The following is a 19,593-nucleotide window of genomic DNA, read 5'->3' on the forward strand; positions in this document are numbered from 1 at the left end:
TCGGGTTGGGGCCAGAGAGGCATGGGCGGTGATTGATAACCGCGAACCAGGGGAGGCGGGAGAGGCGTTAAGAGCTGGGCGAGCGGGGGAGTGAGGGCGGAGAGCTGCGCGGGACACGCGTGGGCACAGCGCGGGCGGGGGGCGGGTAGGAGGAGGCCGGACCCGCGGGGGGTGGAGCGCAGTCGAGGGTGGGGGGTGTTGAGGCTGGGAGGGTGGAGCGCGGAGGGTGGGTGGGGCCTGAGTGTGGGTTGTGGGCGGGGCGGGGGCGGGACCCGCGGGGTTGGGAGGGTGGGGCGGGGGCGGGGCCTGAGTGGGTGGAGTGGGGACAGGGGGCGGGGCGGGCGCGCAGAGCGGGCGGCTCCAGCTCCGCTTCTCCCGAGTGACCCCACCCCCGGCCCGGCCGGCTCCGGCCACCTGCGCCCCGCCCCTGCGGCCGCGCCCGAGCCGGGGAACCGCCGAGGCGCGCCTCCGCCTTGGGAAGGGCGAGGTTCCCGTCCCGACGCGCGGATTTGTCTCCGGGACAGTAATCCCGCCGTTCCGGGCATGCGGCTGCGCTGAGAGCCTGCCCGCCCGCGGATCCGAGGGGCCCCGCGCTCACTCTCTTTCCCGGCTGTGTGAGAAGGTGGCCTTGTAACCGGCAGGATGACCAACCCTGCGGCCACGCAGAACAAGGAAATAGAATGTTTGAGCCCAGAAGCTCAGAAACTGGTAAGGGGAAAACCCGTTTTCGAAACTTTCGGTTCTGACGGCGCAGTTCGGACCTTGTCAGTGCTCTGGGGCTAAGGTGGGCTCTGCCTGGCCGGGGACTCCCGTAAACGAACGTCCGCACGCGGGAATATGCGGGTGGGGGGCCCGCTCTCGGTTCAGTTGGCGGCTCGCTGTGCGCTGTCCCCGCTTGCGCCCTGGAAGCACATTTCCGTGGAGAACGCCCCTCGCCAGGAGGGAAAGGAGCCTAGTCCCTTCTGCCCACAGGCACGGCCTTTTGACGGGCTCTGCCGGCTGGGTGACTCGGCCGCGGGTCCCGCCGCGGTCTGAGACCTGCGCGTGGTCTAAAATTTCACTCCGAGCTGCTAGTTTGGTGTTTTATACCTAAGAACTGGTGCCTAGAGGCGGTGCCCTCTCCTTGGGGCTGGCACCACCAGTGGCTGGGTGCTTTGAAGCACATTTCCTGCTCTGGACCTTAGAGCCACTGAGCTGAACTCGACCTCTCCAGCCCGCCAGGAACTCCAGTCCCCAGATCCACTTAGGCTGGTCCCCTGGGGGTCTCTGGTCCAGACAGGATCCTCCATCTGTGGCATTTTGCATTTATTCAGCTCAATACCCAGTGTTGGGACGGTGGATGTGGGAGTAGGTTGGCATTCAAATCGAGCAGAGGGGTGAAGTGGGGAAGGTTTGTAAATTACCCGTTTTCTGTGTCTTGTGGTTGATCGTGAATGGCAGTATTTAAAGGTGAAAGGGTGTGCTTTGGAAAAGAAACAGATTATTAAGCTCATATTGCAGCAAGAGAGGCCCTACAGGGCCTTTGTGGAACCTCAATAAAAAGATGAGCCCCAAATACTCCTTCACCAGGTAGGGATTAATCCCCTACTGAGTGTGGAAGAGTCAGGATGAATCAGACCGCCCTGACCACGGGCAGCTCCCTGATCAAGGCCAGGGAGAGGTGTAGGAATAGATTCTAAGGAATATACACTAAAAACTGTATGCCTTGCTGAGGACTGTCAGGTGGGTATGTTTAAGTGCGAGTGCTGGCCTTCTGACCTCACTTAAAGTTCCTGCCTTGGACCAGACCTTTGGAGCTGGTTGCTACCCCTCAACCTAACTGGGCACCTAAAGAGAGATCCTTGAACCGCCATCAGGGAAGGGTCCTTGGAAGAAGGAGGGATGGGAACACTGCTGAGATGCCGGTGTTACCGAGGAGCCACTGAAGATGGCGAGGGCTGGGTGATGTCCGTCCCTGGGCAAGATTCATGCCCAGAGGAGTGGGCTGCTGGGCCAGGAGGTTTTGAAGAACAAAAGAGTGAACATACAACAGGATGTGAGAAAGAGAGGCCAGGCCATCAGAGGAATGAGTAGAAGTAACACCTGTCTCCTAAGGCACTGGCTACAAGCTCTCGTTAACCCTTGACTTAAGTGCGGGGTTGGATCTGGTTGGGATGCGTGCTTTGTAGGGGTGCTGCCGGGAGAGGTGGCAGGAGAGCCTGGAACAGCTTCTGATTGCGAAGGAGCCTGGTGGGCACATCCCAGCCTCTCTTCCCCTCAATTCCAGGATCCAGTAAGCTCTGAAAACCAAAAGTCGTTTCTCTCTTTTTCGCAAGTTGATGGCGGAATTCACTTGGACGTGCGTTCTGCCCTGGCTGACGGCAGGCTGGTTTCAGTCTCCCACCCCTTAGCGCACATTCATACATTTCTCGGCAGCCCTGTTCCCATACTTGATGAAGAACTGTTACGCCGGTTGTTACACAATACGTGTATGCATCTCATTACCCATCTAAAATCCAAAAATGGTGATTGTAGATACCCGTTTGACCCACCGGTTTCCAGTTGTGAACTTGTAGGAGCCTTTTTGTTTGTTTGTTTTTTTAAAGAGCAGCAAAAACTTTTTTAGAGTGGGCCATAGGGAACCCAAGTCAAACCCAGTCCCCTGTGTTACGAGGTTCGTGGTTGAAAGGGAAACACGCAGAATGACCAGCAGGCTGGGGGTGGGGGCGGTGAGTGGGGTGTGTTAGAAGGGAGTCGCCCAGCAGCCACCCCCGGGCAGAAGGGTTTCAGCTGGAGGCCAGTGTGTGGCATTTCAGACCGGTTTGCGCCCGTTTGTGTTCTGCGTTAGGTGACCCTGTGTCCTGGGAACAGGGGTCCCCAACGGAGGAAGAGATCTGGGGCCACATGGCTGTGGAGTGAGAGCCGGGTTGGCAGGAGGACATGGCTTTGTCCAGCTGCACGGCACCGAGCAAAGGAAAAAGCAGGATCCAAGCCGGAAGTCCAGGCCCCTTGCTCGAGAGGACAGTGTAGGAACCGTACATTCTTTAACTTTTGTAACTTCCCCATGCTTGCGAGAGCTTGTGCCACCTCTGGTCCCCTTTCCACATACGGATTTGCACTAAGCCCTGCCAAGGACCAGCCCCCTTCTGAGAGAGGCTGTCCGGGTGGAACGTGGGCCCCCCATGTCTCATCTCATTGTAAACACCTGTGCCAGGGCCCCCAGGGCCCGGCCAGCGGAGGCATTGATGGATGTGGCGGGCGGGCTCAGCGCTAAGGGGGCCCGGCCTGGCCGGGGCTCCGTCTGAGATTTTGAGCCTTGGATTCATGGCTTGTTTTAGGTGTATCATTTCCCTGAGCAGTTAAGATAGAAAAATAGTAAGTTAGGTCTTTGCTCATAGGAGTACGAGGGTCTGGGGCAGAGAGGGAGCCTCTGTTTCCCCTTTTCTTTAAGAGTTCGTCTCTGTTCAGCCCGAGCTGGTGTCAATATAGCGGAAGCCTCCTGTGCAATTTAAAAAAAAAAAAAAAAAACCTGCCGTCTCAACTGCCGCTTACCCTGAGCACAGGAAATCGGGTTATTTATAGCTGCTGAAGTGTTTTCAAGCGAAGTTGATTGGAGTATTACCTGATTAGATGCAGCCCTTATCTGGTTTCTACAGAATTATGCGTCTGCGTGTTGGTGTGAGGTGTTTGCTCCTCAAAAGGCAATGTTCGAGAGGAAATTCTTATCCTTGAAAAATCAGGCTGTGTGACTCAGCAAAGGAATTGTTTGACTAGTTACTCATATGCCAGTGTTTCCAAAATATCTGATCATACTTAAAAGTTCTAGGAGTTCTCTTGTAGCTCAGTGGGTTAAAGATCCAGTGTTGTGACTGCCGCGGTTCGGGTTGCTGCTGTGGCGCAGGTTCGATCCCTGGCCTGGGAATTTCCGCATGCCATGGGCAAGGCCAAAAAAAAAGTTTTCATCATGGAGCCCCAGAGACCATAAGGTTTGAATTACTAACCTGTTATTGCAATAAGCACATTGCATCTCACTATATGTAGACCTAGTAGGGAGAAGAGGAATTTTTATTACCTTTTACTGCTTTTACTCTGGGCCACACAGATTTCTGTGTGTGTGTGTGTGTGTGTGTGTGTGTGTGTGTGTTAAATCGGCTTATTGTCATGGAATGGATTTACCAGAACTTTCATTGTGCAGCCTATCTAGGTAAAATTAGGTAAATGAACTTCTTTCTTCTGAGTTAAACAAAGCCCTGTCTTGACCACATACACGATTTAGTGATTTAAAATGGCAGTGCATGTGCCTGGAAACGAATACTAAAATCCCCTTTCTGAGACTCTTTCATTTGGGGAAGGGCCAGAGTTTCAAGGGGTTTTCTCCTTCTTACTGTAACGTGACAACTTTAAAGCGGTGTCCGTAGTTGTGTTTAGAATCTCAAGTGCAGCTACTTTGTAGCTTCAGTTACCATAACGGAGACTTTTCATTCTAACTGAAATGTTTCGTGTGTGTGTTTGTGTAACAGAGCTCATCAGAGCAACAAGATTTCTGACCCTCACATCTGTCTGCTCATCTGTGGCCAGTGGGTGTAGAATCTTCTTGGGGAAGAGAAATGGGAGTGGGCTTTTGGTGGGGGTTGGAAATCTCCACCCACTTCCTCCGAAACTTCCCAGCGCACTTTCTCCCGGTGGGTACCTCAGCGCGCTTGTCTTCTTGAGCTGCCTTTAAGCTTCCCCTGAGCTGAACTCACACCGCTGTGACCGGAGACACGGTGTAAGTAGGAGCAGGAGGCAGCAGTTCCCCAAGGCCTGCTGTGCCGGCCACGTCAAATGTTTTCTGGGGACATTGCCCCTCGGCCGGTGTAACCTCACAACGTGTTCTGTTATCGCCGCTTCCAGATACAGAGAAAACGGGCTTGGGAAGGACGGGGGACCTTCCCAAGTCCACACAGCCAGCAGGCGGTGGGGCCAGTTCAGACCCAGGCCCGCTGGTGCAGAGCCGGTGCTGATAAGTGCCACCCCTGGATCCGATGCCCACGCAGGGTGTGGCGGGCAGTAAGCAGGCATCGTCATGTGGTCAGCCTCTCTCTGCAGCCTCGGGGCCTCGCAACCCCAGCATCAGGGCTGAAGGGTTTCTTCTTACTCCGGCAGCCTCTAGGACACAAGAGCCGGCTCCGAGGTGCGTGCCCAGAGGTCTTCTCTTGATGGAATGTTTCCTTTCGACTTCCGGTAGTTTTTCCCATAAAAGAACACTCGATGGCCTGTGTTTTTCTAAAGACAGAAAAGAATATAGACATGACAGCGCTGCAGAAATGTTTGCTTTTCCATTTTCCATCCTGTACCAACTTTTAGCTGTGGGTTGAGCTCAAGAGTTGCCTGCTGTCAACCCACAGCGGCGCTGCTGGGGCACCCGCCTGGTGGCTGCTGCTCGTGTTGTACCCACTCCCTCCCCCACCCATCCGGACAGGCAAGGGTCTTGAACAGGGGAGGGGGACTTTTAAATCTTTATTTACTATTAGTTTTAAAAAATGTAATGCGTAGTTGACTCAGCAACAGCGTGTTGCTTTCAGGTGAACATCAAAGTGACTCCGTTGTACATGTACCCATGTCCGTTTTTCTCCTCAGCTTCCCCCCCCAGGTAGGTGATCACGGAATGTGGCGTGGAGCTCCCTGTGCTGGACAGCAGGTCCTTGTTGGTTCTCTCTTTGTGTGTAGTGGTGTGTATCTGCGTTAATCCCCAATTCCTAATGTATCCCTCCCTGCCCCGTTTCCCCTTTGGTAACTGTGAGTTTGATTTGGCATCTGTGCGTCGGTTGAGGATGGAACCGACGGCTTCTGGATCTTTCCTAGCTGGTTCCAGAGGTAGCCCTTGAGTACACAGGGTGTACTCAATACCTGGGTGCTGCCTGAGGTGGGAAGGCGTGTGCTGCTGGAGCACCCAGCCTTATGCTGAGAAGGAGCAGGGCCAGGGTTTCATGTCACCTTGAAGGCGTGGGGCTTGCAGGGAAGACCCTGAGTGGAGCAGGTGAAGTGAAGGGCGTGGAGCCCAGATGCACTGGCTGAAGGGACCCTGTCACCTGGAGAGCAACTCAGGTGAGGTCAGGCTGCTCTCACCTGTCACCTGTCCCTCACACATGAGGTTATTTGGGGCCACCATGCCCTTTGTTTATAGTACCAGCCTGTGGACACTGTAGTAGGAAGGGTGAGCGTCACTCATCTCAGAAAAAAATGTGAAACGTATTAACAAGAAGAGAACTTGAGGAGTTCCCGGTGTGGCGCAACGGAAATGAATCTGACTAGCTAATATTTTATAATAACTCTGGGAGTTCCCATCATGGCTCAGCGGAAATGAATCTGACTAGGAACCATGAGGATGCAGGTTCGATCCCTGGCCTCAGTCAGCGGGTTAGGGATCCAGCGTTGCCATGAGCTGTGGTGTAGGTCGCAGACACAGCTCGGACCCCGTGTGTTGCTGTGGCCATGGTGTAGGCAGGCAGCTGTAGCTCCAACTTGCTCCCTAGCCTGGGAACTTCCATATGCCTCGAGTGCAGCCCTAAAAAGCAAAAAAAGAGGAGAACTTGATTTGCATGGAAGACACTGTGGCCCATTTCTATTCATCAGCTCGAGTGTGGGTATTTGCTGAAGCTGCAGATTGTGTTGTGAAATTCGGTCCTCTGTGGGGTTTTTTGCTGCACCCTTGGCACGTGGAAGCTCCTGGGCCAGGGATCAAACCCGTGCCACAATAGCAGCTCAAGTCACTGCAGTGACAAAGCCAGATCTATAACCCACTGCACCATAAGGGGATTCCATGTATTGTGAAGTTTGGTTACATAAATATTATTCATGTGCTCCCGATAAAGTAACAAGAGTAACTTTGCTCCTGATTAATATCAGTTTGGTATTTTGGTATAATTTTCTGAGAAGCAAAGTCAGGAGATTTCCAGCAGCGAAGTGGAGAAAGAGAACTCTGAGGATGGGCTCAGTGTACAAATGATTGACCCCAGAGTAGAGACACCGCGTCTCAGAGACAGAGGAAGTGCCCAGGGATCACGTCACCTGGTTCCCTTGCTCCGGTAATAAAGGCTGGTGTTCGCACGTGATGAAATTTGTCCAAGGTCACGTCATGGGCCCGCTGTCAACAGCTCAGTCTTGAGACCCCTCTCTGTATAGTATCCATCTTCAGAAATCAGAACCTGCTGAGGACACCACAGCCACAGCCAGGAGGAGTGGCACCCAGTGTCTCTTGGGCTTCTCTGCCCAGTGCCCTGAGGGCAAAGGATGGAACATCGGCCTCTCAGCCTCTGGGCCCAGACACAAGTGGCCTTGCCAGGCAAAGGCTTCTTTGAAAGCTGCTGAGTTCCATGGTAACTTTCCAGTCTGCTCCTTAGCTCGACTGATTTGATATTGATGGAAATGCAGGGTTTTCAATAACCAGTTAAACTTTAGTCCTTTCTCTGTGTCCTCCAAATCATCAAGTAAAAACGCTGAAGTGTCTTATTTGTTGTGTGGCTTCAGCACAGACCCCCAGACCTGTGCCCTGAACCTGTGACTGGGCCGTTTCAACCACGACCTGTGGCAACAGAGGGGTTCAGCCCTCTCATCTCACTCCCGAGTTTTAAAGCTGTGATTCAATCCCCTGTCAGACCCGGTGCCCCCACTTTATCTGTGGCTGCACCTGCAACATGTAGAAGTTCCCAGGCTAGGGGTGAATTCAGAGCTGCAGCTGCAGCCTATGCCACGACCACAGCAACACCGGATCCAAGCCGCACGTGTGACCTACACCACAGATCCCCACAACGCCGGATCCTTAACGCACTGGAGAGACCAGGGATGGAACCTGGATCCTCACAGAGACACACTGGGTCCTTAACCTGCTGAGCCACAACGGGAACTCCCAGGGTCCCCCTTTTTGTAACACATTTTTAACATCTTTATTGCTGAGTGGAAATGAAATGCCTGGTAAAATCTACCTTCACACGTAATTTCAAGTCAGCATAATGTTTTAGCTGTAACAGTAAAAAGAAATAAAAGTAAATTGCAGTAACAATGTGTACATTGTGACCAAGTCTTGGGAAGGTTCTGAGAAAAACCATCTATAATCTCCCCTTGGTTTCCATGCTGATTACATTCCTAGAATCTTCGGTGTCTGTCAAAACTACTCAGAGCATATTTCGAATGCAGACGTGAGCTGGAGTCAGTTGTAAATCTGAAAGTTATAATGTGGTTTTTTTCCTCTGCCTGAGTAGCCAATGGGAAAGTGCTTCATTGTGCAGGCCTGAGTACAGGATGGTTGGCATGCCATGCCCTGCCCCCAAATGCCATTAGTCCCCAGCTCCAATCTCTGTGACGTCCCAACACCCTCCCCCCAGCATTTCCAAAATGCCCCCTCAAGAGTTGGCACTCTCCCCATTGACAGCTGTCATCCCAAAGCACCTTCCCCTCTGATCACAGTTACAGTAGTGGCTGCAAAGAGCAGGCCCCTCATGGAGGGACTCACTGAGATTGCCTGAGAGAGGGTTTGGGAAGGATGAGATTTCGAGCCTGGAGTGAAATGCACGTGGCAGCTGAGAGACATGGGGGTGGTGGACTCGTGACACAAAGGCCAGCATCGCTGTTTCTGAGCTGCCGGCTTGTGCACTCCCTCTCCTGTTCCAGCCTGTGCTGGAGAACCCATGCCAGTCTGCTTGGGTGCTTTAAATAGCAAACTATTTTTAGAATCTACTGAACATGAGGCCTCAGGGGTTTACATAGAAAACAAAAGTCGGTGGCTGTTGGTCCTTCCTACAGCAAAGGCAACTCAGCAAAATCATAAAGATCAGAGAGGAAAGAAGTAAAACAGAGATCAAAACAACAAGAGGAAGGGTCAATAAAGCCAAAGGCTGGTTTTTTGAAAAGATAAACAAAATCAACAAATTTGTAGATGGACTCACCAAGAAGAAAAGAGAAAGAACCCAAATATACAAAATAAGAAATGAGAAGGGAGACATAGCAACTGATACCACAGAAATACCAAAAAAAAAAAATCATAAATCATACTAAATCATACTATGAACAGTTATATGTCAACAAACTGAACAACCTAGAATAAATGGACAAGCTTTTAGAAATATACAACTTGCCAAAAGTGAATAAAAAAGAAACATAATTTGAACAGAACAGTTACTAGAAGTGAAATAGAACCTGTAATTTAAAAACACAAGCAAAGATAATAAACTCCCTGAAAACAAAAGTTCAGGACAAGATGGCTTCACCAGGGATTCTACCAAACATACAAAGAGGAACTTATACCTATCCCCTCACACTCTTAGAAAAGAGGAGGAATGCTCCCAAAGTCATTCTAGGAGACTACCATCACTCTAATACCAAAACCAAAGAGACTACAAAAAAGGAAATTACAGGACAACATCTTTGATGAATATAGATGCAAAGAATCCTCACTGAAATATTAGCAAACTGAATCCAACAATATTTAAAAAGGATCATACACATGATCAATTTGGATTTATTCCAGGGTCACAGGAATGGTTGGACATAAATCAATTGTTGTGATACACCACAGCAACAAAAGAAAGTGTAAAAACCACTAGATTATTTCAATAGATTCAAAAAAAAAAGCATTTGACAAAATTCAATGTTCGGGAGTTCCCATTGTGGCGCAGCAGAAATGAACCCAACTAGTATCCATGAGGACGTGGGTTCAATCCCTGGCCTTTCTCAGTGTGTCAAGGATCCAGTGTTGCTGTGAGCTGCGGTGTAGGTCACAGACATGGCGACATGGCTCAGATCTAATGTTGCTGTAGCTGTGGTGTAGGCTGGCAGCTGCTGCTCTGATTCAACCCCTAGCCTGGGAACTTTCATATGCCATGGGTACAGCTCTAAAAAAGCAAAAAAAAAAAAAAAAAGTCCATTCATGATAAAGACTCTCCCCAAAGTGGACACAGAGGGAACATATCAGCATAATAAAAGCCTTTACAACAAACCCACAGCCAACTTAATACTCAGTGGTGAAAAGTTGAAAGCCTTCCCACTAAGATCAGAAATAAGACAAGGATGCCTTCTTTCACCTCTTCTATTCAACATAGTATTAGAAGTCCTAGCTGTAGCAATCAGACAAGAAAAAGAAAGAAAAGATATCCAAATTGGAAAGGAAGGAATGGAATGGTGACTATTTTCAGATGACACAATACTCTATATAGAGAACCCTACAGTCGCCACACAAAAACTACTAGAACTAATAGATGAATTCAACAAGGTAGCAAGATGCGAGATTAATATACGGAAGTCTGTTGCACTTGTTTACACTAGTAATGAAATATTGGGAAGGGAAAGTTTTTTAAAAATCTCATTTAAATTTAATCAAAAAGGGACAATATAGTGGTAGGGCATTAAGGGGCACAAACCATTATGCATAAAATAAGCTACAAAATATTATACAACACAGGGAATGTAACCAATATTTATGATAACTGTAAATGGAGTATAACCTTTAAAAATTGAGAATCACTGTATTGTACATTTGTTAGTTATATAATATTATTCGTAAACTATTCTTCAATTGAAAAATCAAAAGGAGTTCCCATCATGACTCAGTGGTAATGAACCTGACTAGTATCCATGAGGATGCAGGTTTGATTCCTGGCCTCGCTCAGTGGGTTAAGGATCTGCTGTTTCCATGCACTGTGGTGTAGAGGCGCAGATGCAGCTCAGATCCTGCTTTGCTGTGTCTATGCCATGGGCCAGCAGCTACAGCTCCAAATTGACCCCTGGCCTGGGAACTTGCATATGCCATGGGTGTGACCCTAAAATGACAAGAAAAGAAGAGAAAAGAGAAAAATAAAATAAAATCATGTCAGAAAAATAAAATGCCTAAGAATGAACTTAACCAAGGAGGTGAAAGACCTATACTGAAAAGTATAAAACATAGAGTAAGGAAATTGAAGATGATTCAAAGAAATGGAAAGACATCCCATGCTCTTGGGTTGAAAGAATTAGTATTGTTAAAATGGCCGTACTGTGCAAAGCAATAAACAGGTTTAATGCAATCTATATCGAAATACCTGTGACATTTTCCACAGAGCTAGAAGAAGTGGTCCTAAAATTTATGTGGAGTTACAAAATGCCCAGAATTGCCAAAGCAATCCTGAAGAACAAGAAGAAAGCTGGGTGCATAACCCTCCCAGACTTTCAACTATACAACAAAGCCACAGTAACCAAAACAGCATGGCATTGGCACAAAAATAGACATGGATCAAAGAAACAGAATAGAGAGCCCAGAAATAACATCATGCACCTATAGTCGATCAATCCATGACAAAGGAGGCAAAAATTAATAATGGAGAAAAGATAGTCTCTTCAACACGTGGTGTTGGAAAAGCTGGACAGATACATGTAAAAGAATGAAATTAGAACACTCCCTCATACCACATACCAAAAAAAAACCTCAAAATGGTTAAGAGACCTAAGTATAAGGCACAACACCATGAAACTCCTAGAAGAGAACATTGACAGAGCATTCTCTGACATAAATCATAGGAATATTTTCTTTGATCAGTCCCCCGAGGCAAAAGAAATAAAAGCAAAATAAACAAAAGGGACCCAATTGAACGTAAAAGCTTTTGCACAGGAAAGGAAAGCATTAACAAAACAAAACAAAACAAAACCTAAAGACTGGGAGAAAATATTTTCAAGCAATGCAAACTGATGAGGGCTTAATTTCCTAAATATACAAGCAGTTCATATAGCTCAATATTGAGAAAAACAGATAACCCATTCAAAAAATGGGTGGAAGATGTTTTTCCAAAGAAGACATACAGATGCCAATAGGCACATGAAAAGATGCTGAACATCCCTAATTATTAGAGAAATGTAAATCAAAAACACAATGAAATATCTCCTCACATTGGTCAGAGTGCCCATCATCAAGAAATCTGCAAATTACAAAGGCTGAAGCGGGTGTGGAGAAAAGGGAACCCCCTTACCCTGTTGGTGGGAATGTAAATTGGTATAGACAATGGAAAACAATATGGATGTTCCTTAAAAAACTAAATAGAGGACTGTTGTATGATCCAGCAATCCCACTCCAGGAGATATATCCAGAAAAAAAATAAAAACTCTCATTTGAAAAGATACATGCACCCCAATGGTCATAGCAGCACTGTTTACAATAGCCAAGATGAGAAGCCCATTAACAGACAACTGGTTTAAGAAGATGTGGTATATAAAGATACAGAGAGAATAGCATTCCATTGCAATGGAATTATAGTGGAGTAATATGCAGTCATTAAAAAAATGAAGTATTGCCATTTGGAGCTACCAGGATGGACCGAGAGAATATTATACTCAGTGAAGGAAGTCAGACACAAGAAAGACAAATATATGATATCACTTCTATGTGGAACCTAAGAATAATACAAATGAATCTATACACCAAACAGAAGACTCACAAATGGAAAACAAACTGATGGTTATCAAAGGGGGCAAGGGAGGGAGCGACAAATTAGGAGTTTGGGATGAACAGATATAAAGTGACATTTATAAAATAAGAAACAAGAATTTACCAAATAGCACAGGGAATTTTATTCAATATCCTGTAATAACTTATAATGGAATATAATCTGAAAAAAATAACAGAATTGCTTTGCTGTACACCTGAAACTAACCCAACGTCATAATCAATTATACTTAAAGAAAAAGAGGAGCAGAAGGGAGTTCCCACTGTGGTGCGGTGGGTTAAGAATCTGACTGGCTCTGGTTGCTGCAGAGGCTAGGGTTTGATTCCTGGCTCAGCGCAGTGGGTTAAAGGATCCAGCACTGCAGCAGCTGAAGGTCACAGCTTTGGCTTCGGTTCGATCCCTGGCCAGGGAACTTCCATATGCCGAGGGTGTGCCGTTAAAAAATTTGCTTCAAAGAAGAACAAAAGAGGCAACTCGGGAAAGAGCTTCTGTGTCCCAGCCCTCAGCTCCTCTCTGCCCTGTGCCCTCCAGCCTGGAAACGTGAGCGCCTGGCACATGTGTGTGTTCCCCAGCGAGTCAGAGGTTTCAAGCCAGCCGGGCAGGAGCTGCATCCCCTCCTCCTCCAGGGGTGCAGCCACGGGGGACGGAGGGCCCCTGCTTGTTTCGAAACAGTACCGGTTCGTTGTCACCCCGCAGGCGCCCACTGCGTGATGGTCCTGTTCCATTCACAGGCGTGAACATTGAATGCGTCCTTTCACTTTTCCCAAGAGGCTGTGAACTTATAACCTGTCACGTGGAGAACATTCTACCATCTCAGAGCTTTGGGATCACTGACCCGCACGTCGGTCACTAGGGCAGGTCTCCCTTGATGCGGGGCAGGGTGGGGCCCGGCTCCCCAGAGTCATCTCCGGGCCTTTCCAAACCCAGGGCGCTCTCAGTGTAGGTGGAGGAGATGGCATCTCGGGCCCCTTTTTCGGGGGTCCCCTAGAATTCTGGCTCATGAGCCCCTTGCAGCTTCCATGAAGAATGCTGGGACCCAGCAGAGCTTAAGAACAGAGTGAACTTTTTCTGGGGCCGCGAGGTGACAGGTCCTGGGATAGATGAGAATTCCACGCTGTCCTAGGAGCGCTCGGAAGCTCGGCAGGGGTGCAGTCGGGGCTGCGAAAGTCATGGGAAGTCCCCCTCCCAGGGCCCCTCTGTCCTCTCCAAGCCGCAGGACATCTGCTCCCCAGTGTTGACCACATTTCGGTCTTGAAGGGTCATGATGTGGGGTAAACGGGTAGGAGTCAAGAGAACACAAATGCCATCGGGGCCCCCAACGTCACTGGACCTGGGCTGCAGGATACAGGGACCCCACCCTCAGCAGGACTGCCCAGAGCTTGCAGAAGCTCCAGCGCAGGCCAGGCGGGCGGTCAGGGGAGGAAGGAAGCTGGGGGCGGGCGCGGTGGAGGCCAGGCTTTCTCCTCCTGTCCTGGGGCGTAACTTCTCTTTCTAGCTCTGCTCAATCCCCAGGCCAAGCTAGGCTGTCCCCGAGTGCCCTGACCCCCCAAAAAGGAGCAGCCGCTGTCTTTGGATGATGGTTTCATTTCAGCTTGGAATTTCTGGTGCTCCGAGCAGGAGGCCTTGGGGCCACTGGCAAGAGAGGCGCGCCTCTGACTGTTTATCCACTGACTTGTGTGTCCCGCTCTGGTAGGATCCACTTCTGCTCTGCGGTCTGGTCTAGAGCAAGAGCTGACCAAGCTCTTGACAGGAGCAGAGCCCCAACGTAACTCCTGCTTTTGTGGGTGACATCTTCTGCTTTTGCAGGGTGACTTCTTCGCGTAGCAGTGACATCTTCGTGTAGCTCCCTGGCCCCCGGTCCGGTCTGTGCCGCCCAGAGAGGGCATTTCACAGAGACAGACCTCACTGCATCACTTTGGCCACCTGCCTCTGGAGTCAACCTGCACATCCCGTGGCCCAGCCCATGGCCAGTGGCCTCTGCCCCTGGACCCTGCCGGCCACTGCTGGGCTGGCATCTGAGACCCTGGCTGGGTGGGGCTGGCTGTTTTTAACCATTTGTTTGGGAGGCTCCGGGGCTCAGACTTGTGCTTCTTGAAGTATTTTTAGCATATCATCTCCATATCAGAGGGATGTCTTATTTATCTCTGCTAAAATGTAAAAATGGGACTTTGGAGTCAAGGGTGCAGCTTTTTTCAGAATTATGATGAGGCAAGTTTGGTGATAAGAGGAATCTTCTCTGCCCTGTCGCCTCCACCATCAAAGGGTGCCTTGCGTAAAGCCCATTGTCTGTAAAGCTCTGCTTATGGGGTCCAGGTCAGGTGGCAGGGTCCTGGGCGGGGGAGCCGGGCTGTGTTCCCTGGGGGGGATGGGACTCCGGCGTTCCCGGGAGGCTGGGGAGCCTGGATCTCATCAGAGGAGGCCCAGCTGGGTCAGCTCCTCCCTCCCCTCCTCCCTAATCCTAGAGGCTCAGCGGGAGCAGGGAGGGGGGCCTGGATGGTGGGAGGGGGGCAACTTGCAGGGTCCTTGGCAGCAGAGCCAGGAGACCCTCTCGTGGCAGTGGACTTGGTTTTGGTTTCAGGCTCCTTCATTTCCTTCCTTCTCTTTCTCTCTTTTTTCAACCTCCACCTCCTCCCCCCACCCCCTTCCTCCCTTCCTCCAAAAATGCTTGCTATTTATTATGAAAAACGTCAAACATACCCAAGCGGAGACAGGATAACAGAAAGCAGAGGTCGTCCCGCTGGAGGGAACAGCAGCCACGGCCCGTGTTGAGGCCCAGAGGCCACACCCAGGCCCGGCCTTGGAGGGTCTGGGGTGGGGCTGCGCGCCTGCATCTCTGACAAGCCCCAGGCCAGCCGCCACCGCCGTCTGTCCCCAGCCGCTCCCTGCCCGAGCCAGGTCCCGGCCGTCATCCTTGAGTGTCCCTGCGGACATCGCAGCAAAGTCGCTCTTGGGCCCAGGAGGGAGGATTCGGAGTCGGGCGCTCCTCTGCCTGTTCCAGAGCCCCTGGCGGGGGTCAGCAGGCTGAGGGACTGGCAGCAGAAGCAGTGGAGCCCAGCCGCCAAGCTCTGGCCAGGAACGGTCACAGAGAGCAGGCCTGGGGCTCCTGGAGCTCCAGTGGGAGCTGACAGCCGCGGGCAGGTGTCGGCCCCGCTTCCCAAACCCTGCGCAGCTTAGGCTCCATAGATTCCACGGGTCCGTCCTTTTCCCCAGCCCTTCCCTTCGCCACTGTCATCGCCCCCTCCTGTGAGGATGGAGCTTGGCAGGCAGGGGGGTCGAGGTCGAGAAAGACCCCCCAGAGGTCAGAGGGGCCAGCAGATCGTGGGGTGGGTGGGTTTGGGTTTAGGTGATCGACCTGCTCGGCACAGGCACCTGCAGGTTGTTGGGGGGAAGGGGGCAGGCTCTTCTCCAAGGTTGTCTGGCTCCTGGGACCGCACAGACCTCCTTGGGCTCCTGGCGCTGCCTCCAGTGCCCCCTCCTCGCCCCTCCATCCCCCGCTGCATCCTGGCACCCATTTGTGTTCCCAGGCGCCCTGGCTCAGAGGCAGCCTCTCCTTACTTCCTGGCTCTGGCACCCCCACCCCCGCCCCCGCTTCCCGCGTGGCAGCCTCAGCCGTGTTTCTAAAACAAAGGTCTAGCCTCGCTGTGTTCCTCCTGCTAAAAGCCTTCGGTGATTCTGCATTCCTTGCAGATAAGATTCCAGATACCAGGGCTGAGGCTGGAGCGTGGCGCCCAGGCCCTGGGGACTTCTCCGCCTGGCCCAGGCCCCCGCCACCCGCTCCCTCGCCTGGCCTTCTCCTCTTCACTCTTCGGGCTTTGGCCGAGGGCTCCTGTCCTCCGGGGACCTCCCCGACACCGGGATGGGTCCAGAGCAGCCCCCGCGTGTTTCTCACCCTGCTGTAGCCCTTGTCACTGCACACGGCCCCCAGTTGCTTTCTGTGCCCCCTGAGACGGGGGCCCCAAACTGCCCTTTGAAAGCTCTGCCTCACCTGTCTGGGCAGTGTCACAGGTCCATGTGGCCTGGGTGGGCGGCCTGGCTGGTGGTGGCCGGGAGGCTGCAGTGCCCTGCAGGTGCGGGCAGGAGGTGAACGGCACCTGGAAACCCAGTCCGCTGAGACCAGGGCCGCCAGCGCGTGAGTTTATATTTCACCCAAGTGTCGGTCTGCAGTGGGTTTGTCCTGCACCACCAAAGCCCTGGCCGGGGCTTCGGAGCCTGGTGGTCAGCGCCTGGACGGCAGGGCTGGGCCTCTCGAAAAATGTTGGGGGACTGAACTCATGCCTGCGGGTCGCCAGGGTGGATCGTTGTTATTTTGTGCTTTTTGTTATTGAATGACTCGACCTTATCAAGCATTCCCCACGCTGCTCTTCTGAATGCCCGTGGACTGTGATGCTCGGGCTGCGTCATGTGCTTGGCAGCGTCAGACTTTAGGATGAATCGTGTTGCTCAGGCTCCGTTGGTTTTTCATTTATGCACCTCAGGCTGCATCAGGGTTATTCTGTGGAGACCGGCTCTGCTAAGGCAGGTGGCTGTGCGTAGGTTTTGTGCCGGTTTTCATGCTGGCTTGTGGAGCCTTTAGCTCTCAGCCAGAGTCCCAGAAGCCAGCATGGTTGTCACCACTTCCTGTGCCGTGAGAGCCTGCTCTCCACGCGTGAGTCACGTAAGAATCCTGTGAGATGCAGGTGGCGGTGAGGCCAAGCACGTGAAGCTGCGTTACGTTACTTTTCTCCTTTCCAGATTCTAACCCGAGGTGAGGCTTGACCGCGTCAGGTCTGTCTTCAAGGCTGGCCAGCCCGTGGTTATGCCATAACTTGGTTTGTTCTTACAGTTCCTTTGTCAACCTAAGCCCAGGTCCCTCAGATCAGGGGTTGTCCTCAGGGACAGGACGGACATGGTGGGTGGACGTGAGGCCCAGAGAGGGGGCGGGCCGTGAGGGGGGCCCTCTCCTAGGGGGTGGGAGGCCCGCCAGAGGAGCTGGGGTCTGATGGGACGTGGGGAAGGAAGCCTGCCTGCTGGGTGGGGAGGCCACCCAGGTGGTAGGGACCACCTGCTCAGAAAGGTGGGCTCTTCAAGAATATTCGTCCTCTCTCCAGGAGAGCTAAGGTGGGGGCGGGGAGCTGGATGGATGGCTGGGGAGGAGGTGGGTGTGCAGGTCACAGAGGCACCCATGCTGCACAAGCAGGAACCGTCTCAGACCTGGCTCCTTGCGTCAGTTATCTTTGCTGCCTAACAAATACCCTCGAACCTAGCAGCTTAAAACAACACACTTTTTATCTCATGGTGTCCATGGGCCAGGGTCCTGGGCTCAGGATCTCCCAAGGCTGCAGTCAGAGTGTGGGCGCTCGGGACCCCGCTCCCAGCCTGCATGGCTGTTGGTGGTATGTTCATCCTTGCTGGGGTGGGACCAGGGCCCGTTTTCCTGACAACGGTCAGCTAGGGGCCCACTCTCCGCTCTCAGAGGCCCCCCTGGTCTTTGTCGTGTGGCCCCCTTACTGGCCCTCTCATGCCACCACTGGCTTTGGCAGTGCAGGTGGGAAACTCTGTCCTCCGGCTCCACTTTTACAGGCCTCATCTGATTAGGTCAGGCCCACCCGGAATGAGTCCTTGCATTAACTCAGCGTTGCCTGACGAGGGGCCTTCGTCATTAGTGCGTTTCTGTCTGCAGTGTAACGTAACCCAGGCGCAGGGGTGACATCGTCACACAGTTCTGCCCACACGCAAGAGGACGGCAGGATGTGAGCACTCCCACCAGTGATGGGAGGCTCCGGGACCACCCTAAAATTCTGCCCACCACTCTCCTCCCTCCTCCATCCCCTCCAGCAGCCCCTTCCTTCTTCCAGCCCCTTGCCTCTTGCTTACATTCTCACTCCGCCACGCTGTCTTCCTCCAGGCCCTGCCTTTCTTTCCCAACCCCCACCCCTGCTCTCCCCACAGCTCCCCACACTGTGGCTGCCTGGTCTGTACCTGCTTAGATCCTGAGCCTGCAGGCACGGAGCCCCCTCCATCCCAGGAAGGACTGGGGAGGCAGCTGCACTTGCTGTAGACACAGCCCTCTTGCTGGCCAGTGGTTGGGGCTGTGGGAGTCAGCGCGGCCCAATGGCATTCTACAGAACCATCCCAGCCTCTTCCCCTCCGGTGTGGCTGCATCTTTTTATAGACCCAGGGCGAGCCGCTCATCACACTGTGTAACATGGCTTAGACAACTGGAAATGGCAACGAGGTATCCAAGTTCTGATCCGGTTGTGACTGTGACACCCTTGATTTGAAGGACCAGGGCTCAGGCTGATAAAGGAACCACGTGCACGAAGCAAGTTCTAGAATAAATCCTTATAAGGACGTTGGCCAGCCAGCCTTTGACAGGTCCACTGTGGTCAATTTTCAACTTAGATTAGAATTTAGAAAGAAGATGAATTTGTTCTATGTAATATAATAATGCATGTTATGTGCAATATAATTGTGCATATTGTGTGCGGTATAATTGTGCAGTGTAATGATGGGGTGGGGAGAGGGACGTCCCTGACATCAGGACCCACCATCCTGACATGAGCCTGTGGTGCCAGATGCCCAGCCCTTGGAGAGAAGCTGGGCAATGGGTCGCTCGGGCTGCCTCACTGCTTGCTGACCCCAGTGACCACACCAGAAGCATGCTGGCTGGCTGCGATGGCCCTGATTTAAGATTATCTAGGGAACAAGGAGATGTCCTAAAGCAGTGGCAGAACTGTTGCAAGAATGACAAGTGTGGAGTTCCCGTCATAGCTCAGTGGTTAACGAATCCGACTAGGAACCATGAGGTTGTGGGTTCGATCCCTGGCCTTGCTCAGTGGGTTAAGGATCCAGCGTTGCCGTGAACTGTGGTATAGGTTGCAGAGGCGGCTTGGATCCCGAGTTGCTGTGGCTCTAGTGTAGGCCGGCGCCAAAGCTCCGATTGGACCCCTAGCCTGGGAATCTCCATATGCCGTGGGAGCAGCCCTAGAAAAGGCAAAAAGACAAGACAAAAAAAAAAAAAAAAAGAATGACAAGTGTATGCCCATAAAAAACTAAGTGGAAAGCAGAGGGGATTTCTTTGACACCAGGAAACCTGAAACCTGGTGCGCTTCCACCACGTGCCTGTCTGGGCTGATCATCACCTGCAATAAGGAATAAACACGAGACGGTAGGACGCGAAACAGGGTTC

At 51.7% G+C, this 19,593-nt stretch overlaps 1 protein-coding gene across 50 annotated transcripts in view; it reads left to right on the top strand.

The window, feature by feature from the left end:
* LRRFIP1 (LRR binding FLII interacting protein 1) overlaps positions 1 to 19,593 on the top strand; it is a 156,132-nt gene that overhangs the window by 62,111 nt on the left and 74,428 nt on the right. For 19 of the 50 annotated variants that reach the window (XM_084998807.1, XM_021075503.2, XM_084998818.1 and 16 more), the window contains exon 1: positions 476 to 708. The exons of the other annotated variants lie outside the window; for them this stretch is intronic. In XM_084998807.1, coding sequence (XP_084854933.1) covers positions 643 to 708 — 66 coding nt within the window. In that variant the 5' untranslated portion in view covers positions 476 to 642. Of the gene's footprint in view, positions 1 to 475; positions 709 to 19,593 lie in introns of those variants that run through there. 50 annotated transcript variants of the gene reach the window in all.

This window comes from Sus scrofa, chromosome 15, assembly GCF_054392235.1.
Source record: "Sus scrofa isolate SSC_HxYL_T2T_F1_AM1 chromosome 15, Sscrofa_HxYL_maternal_Yorkshire_Landrace_v2.0, whole genome shotgun sequence".
NCBI classification, from domain to species: Eukaryota; Metazoa; Chordata; class Mammalia; order Artiodactyla; family Suidae; genus Sus; species Sus scrofa.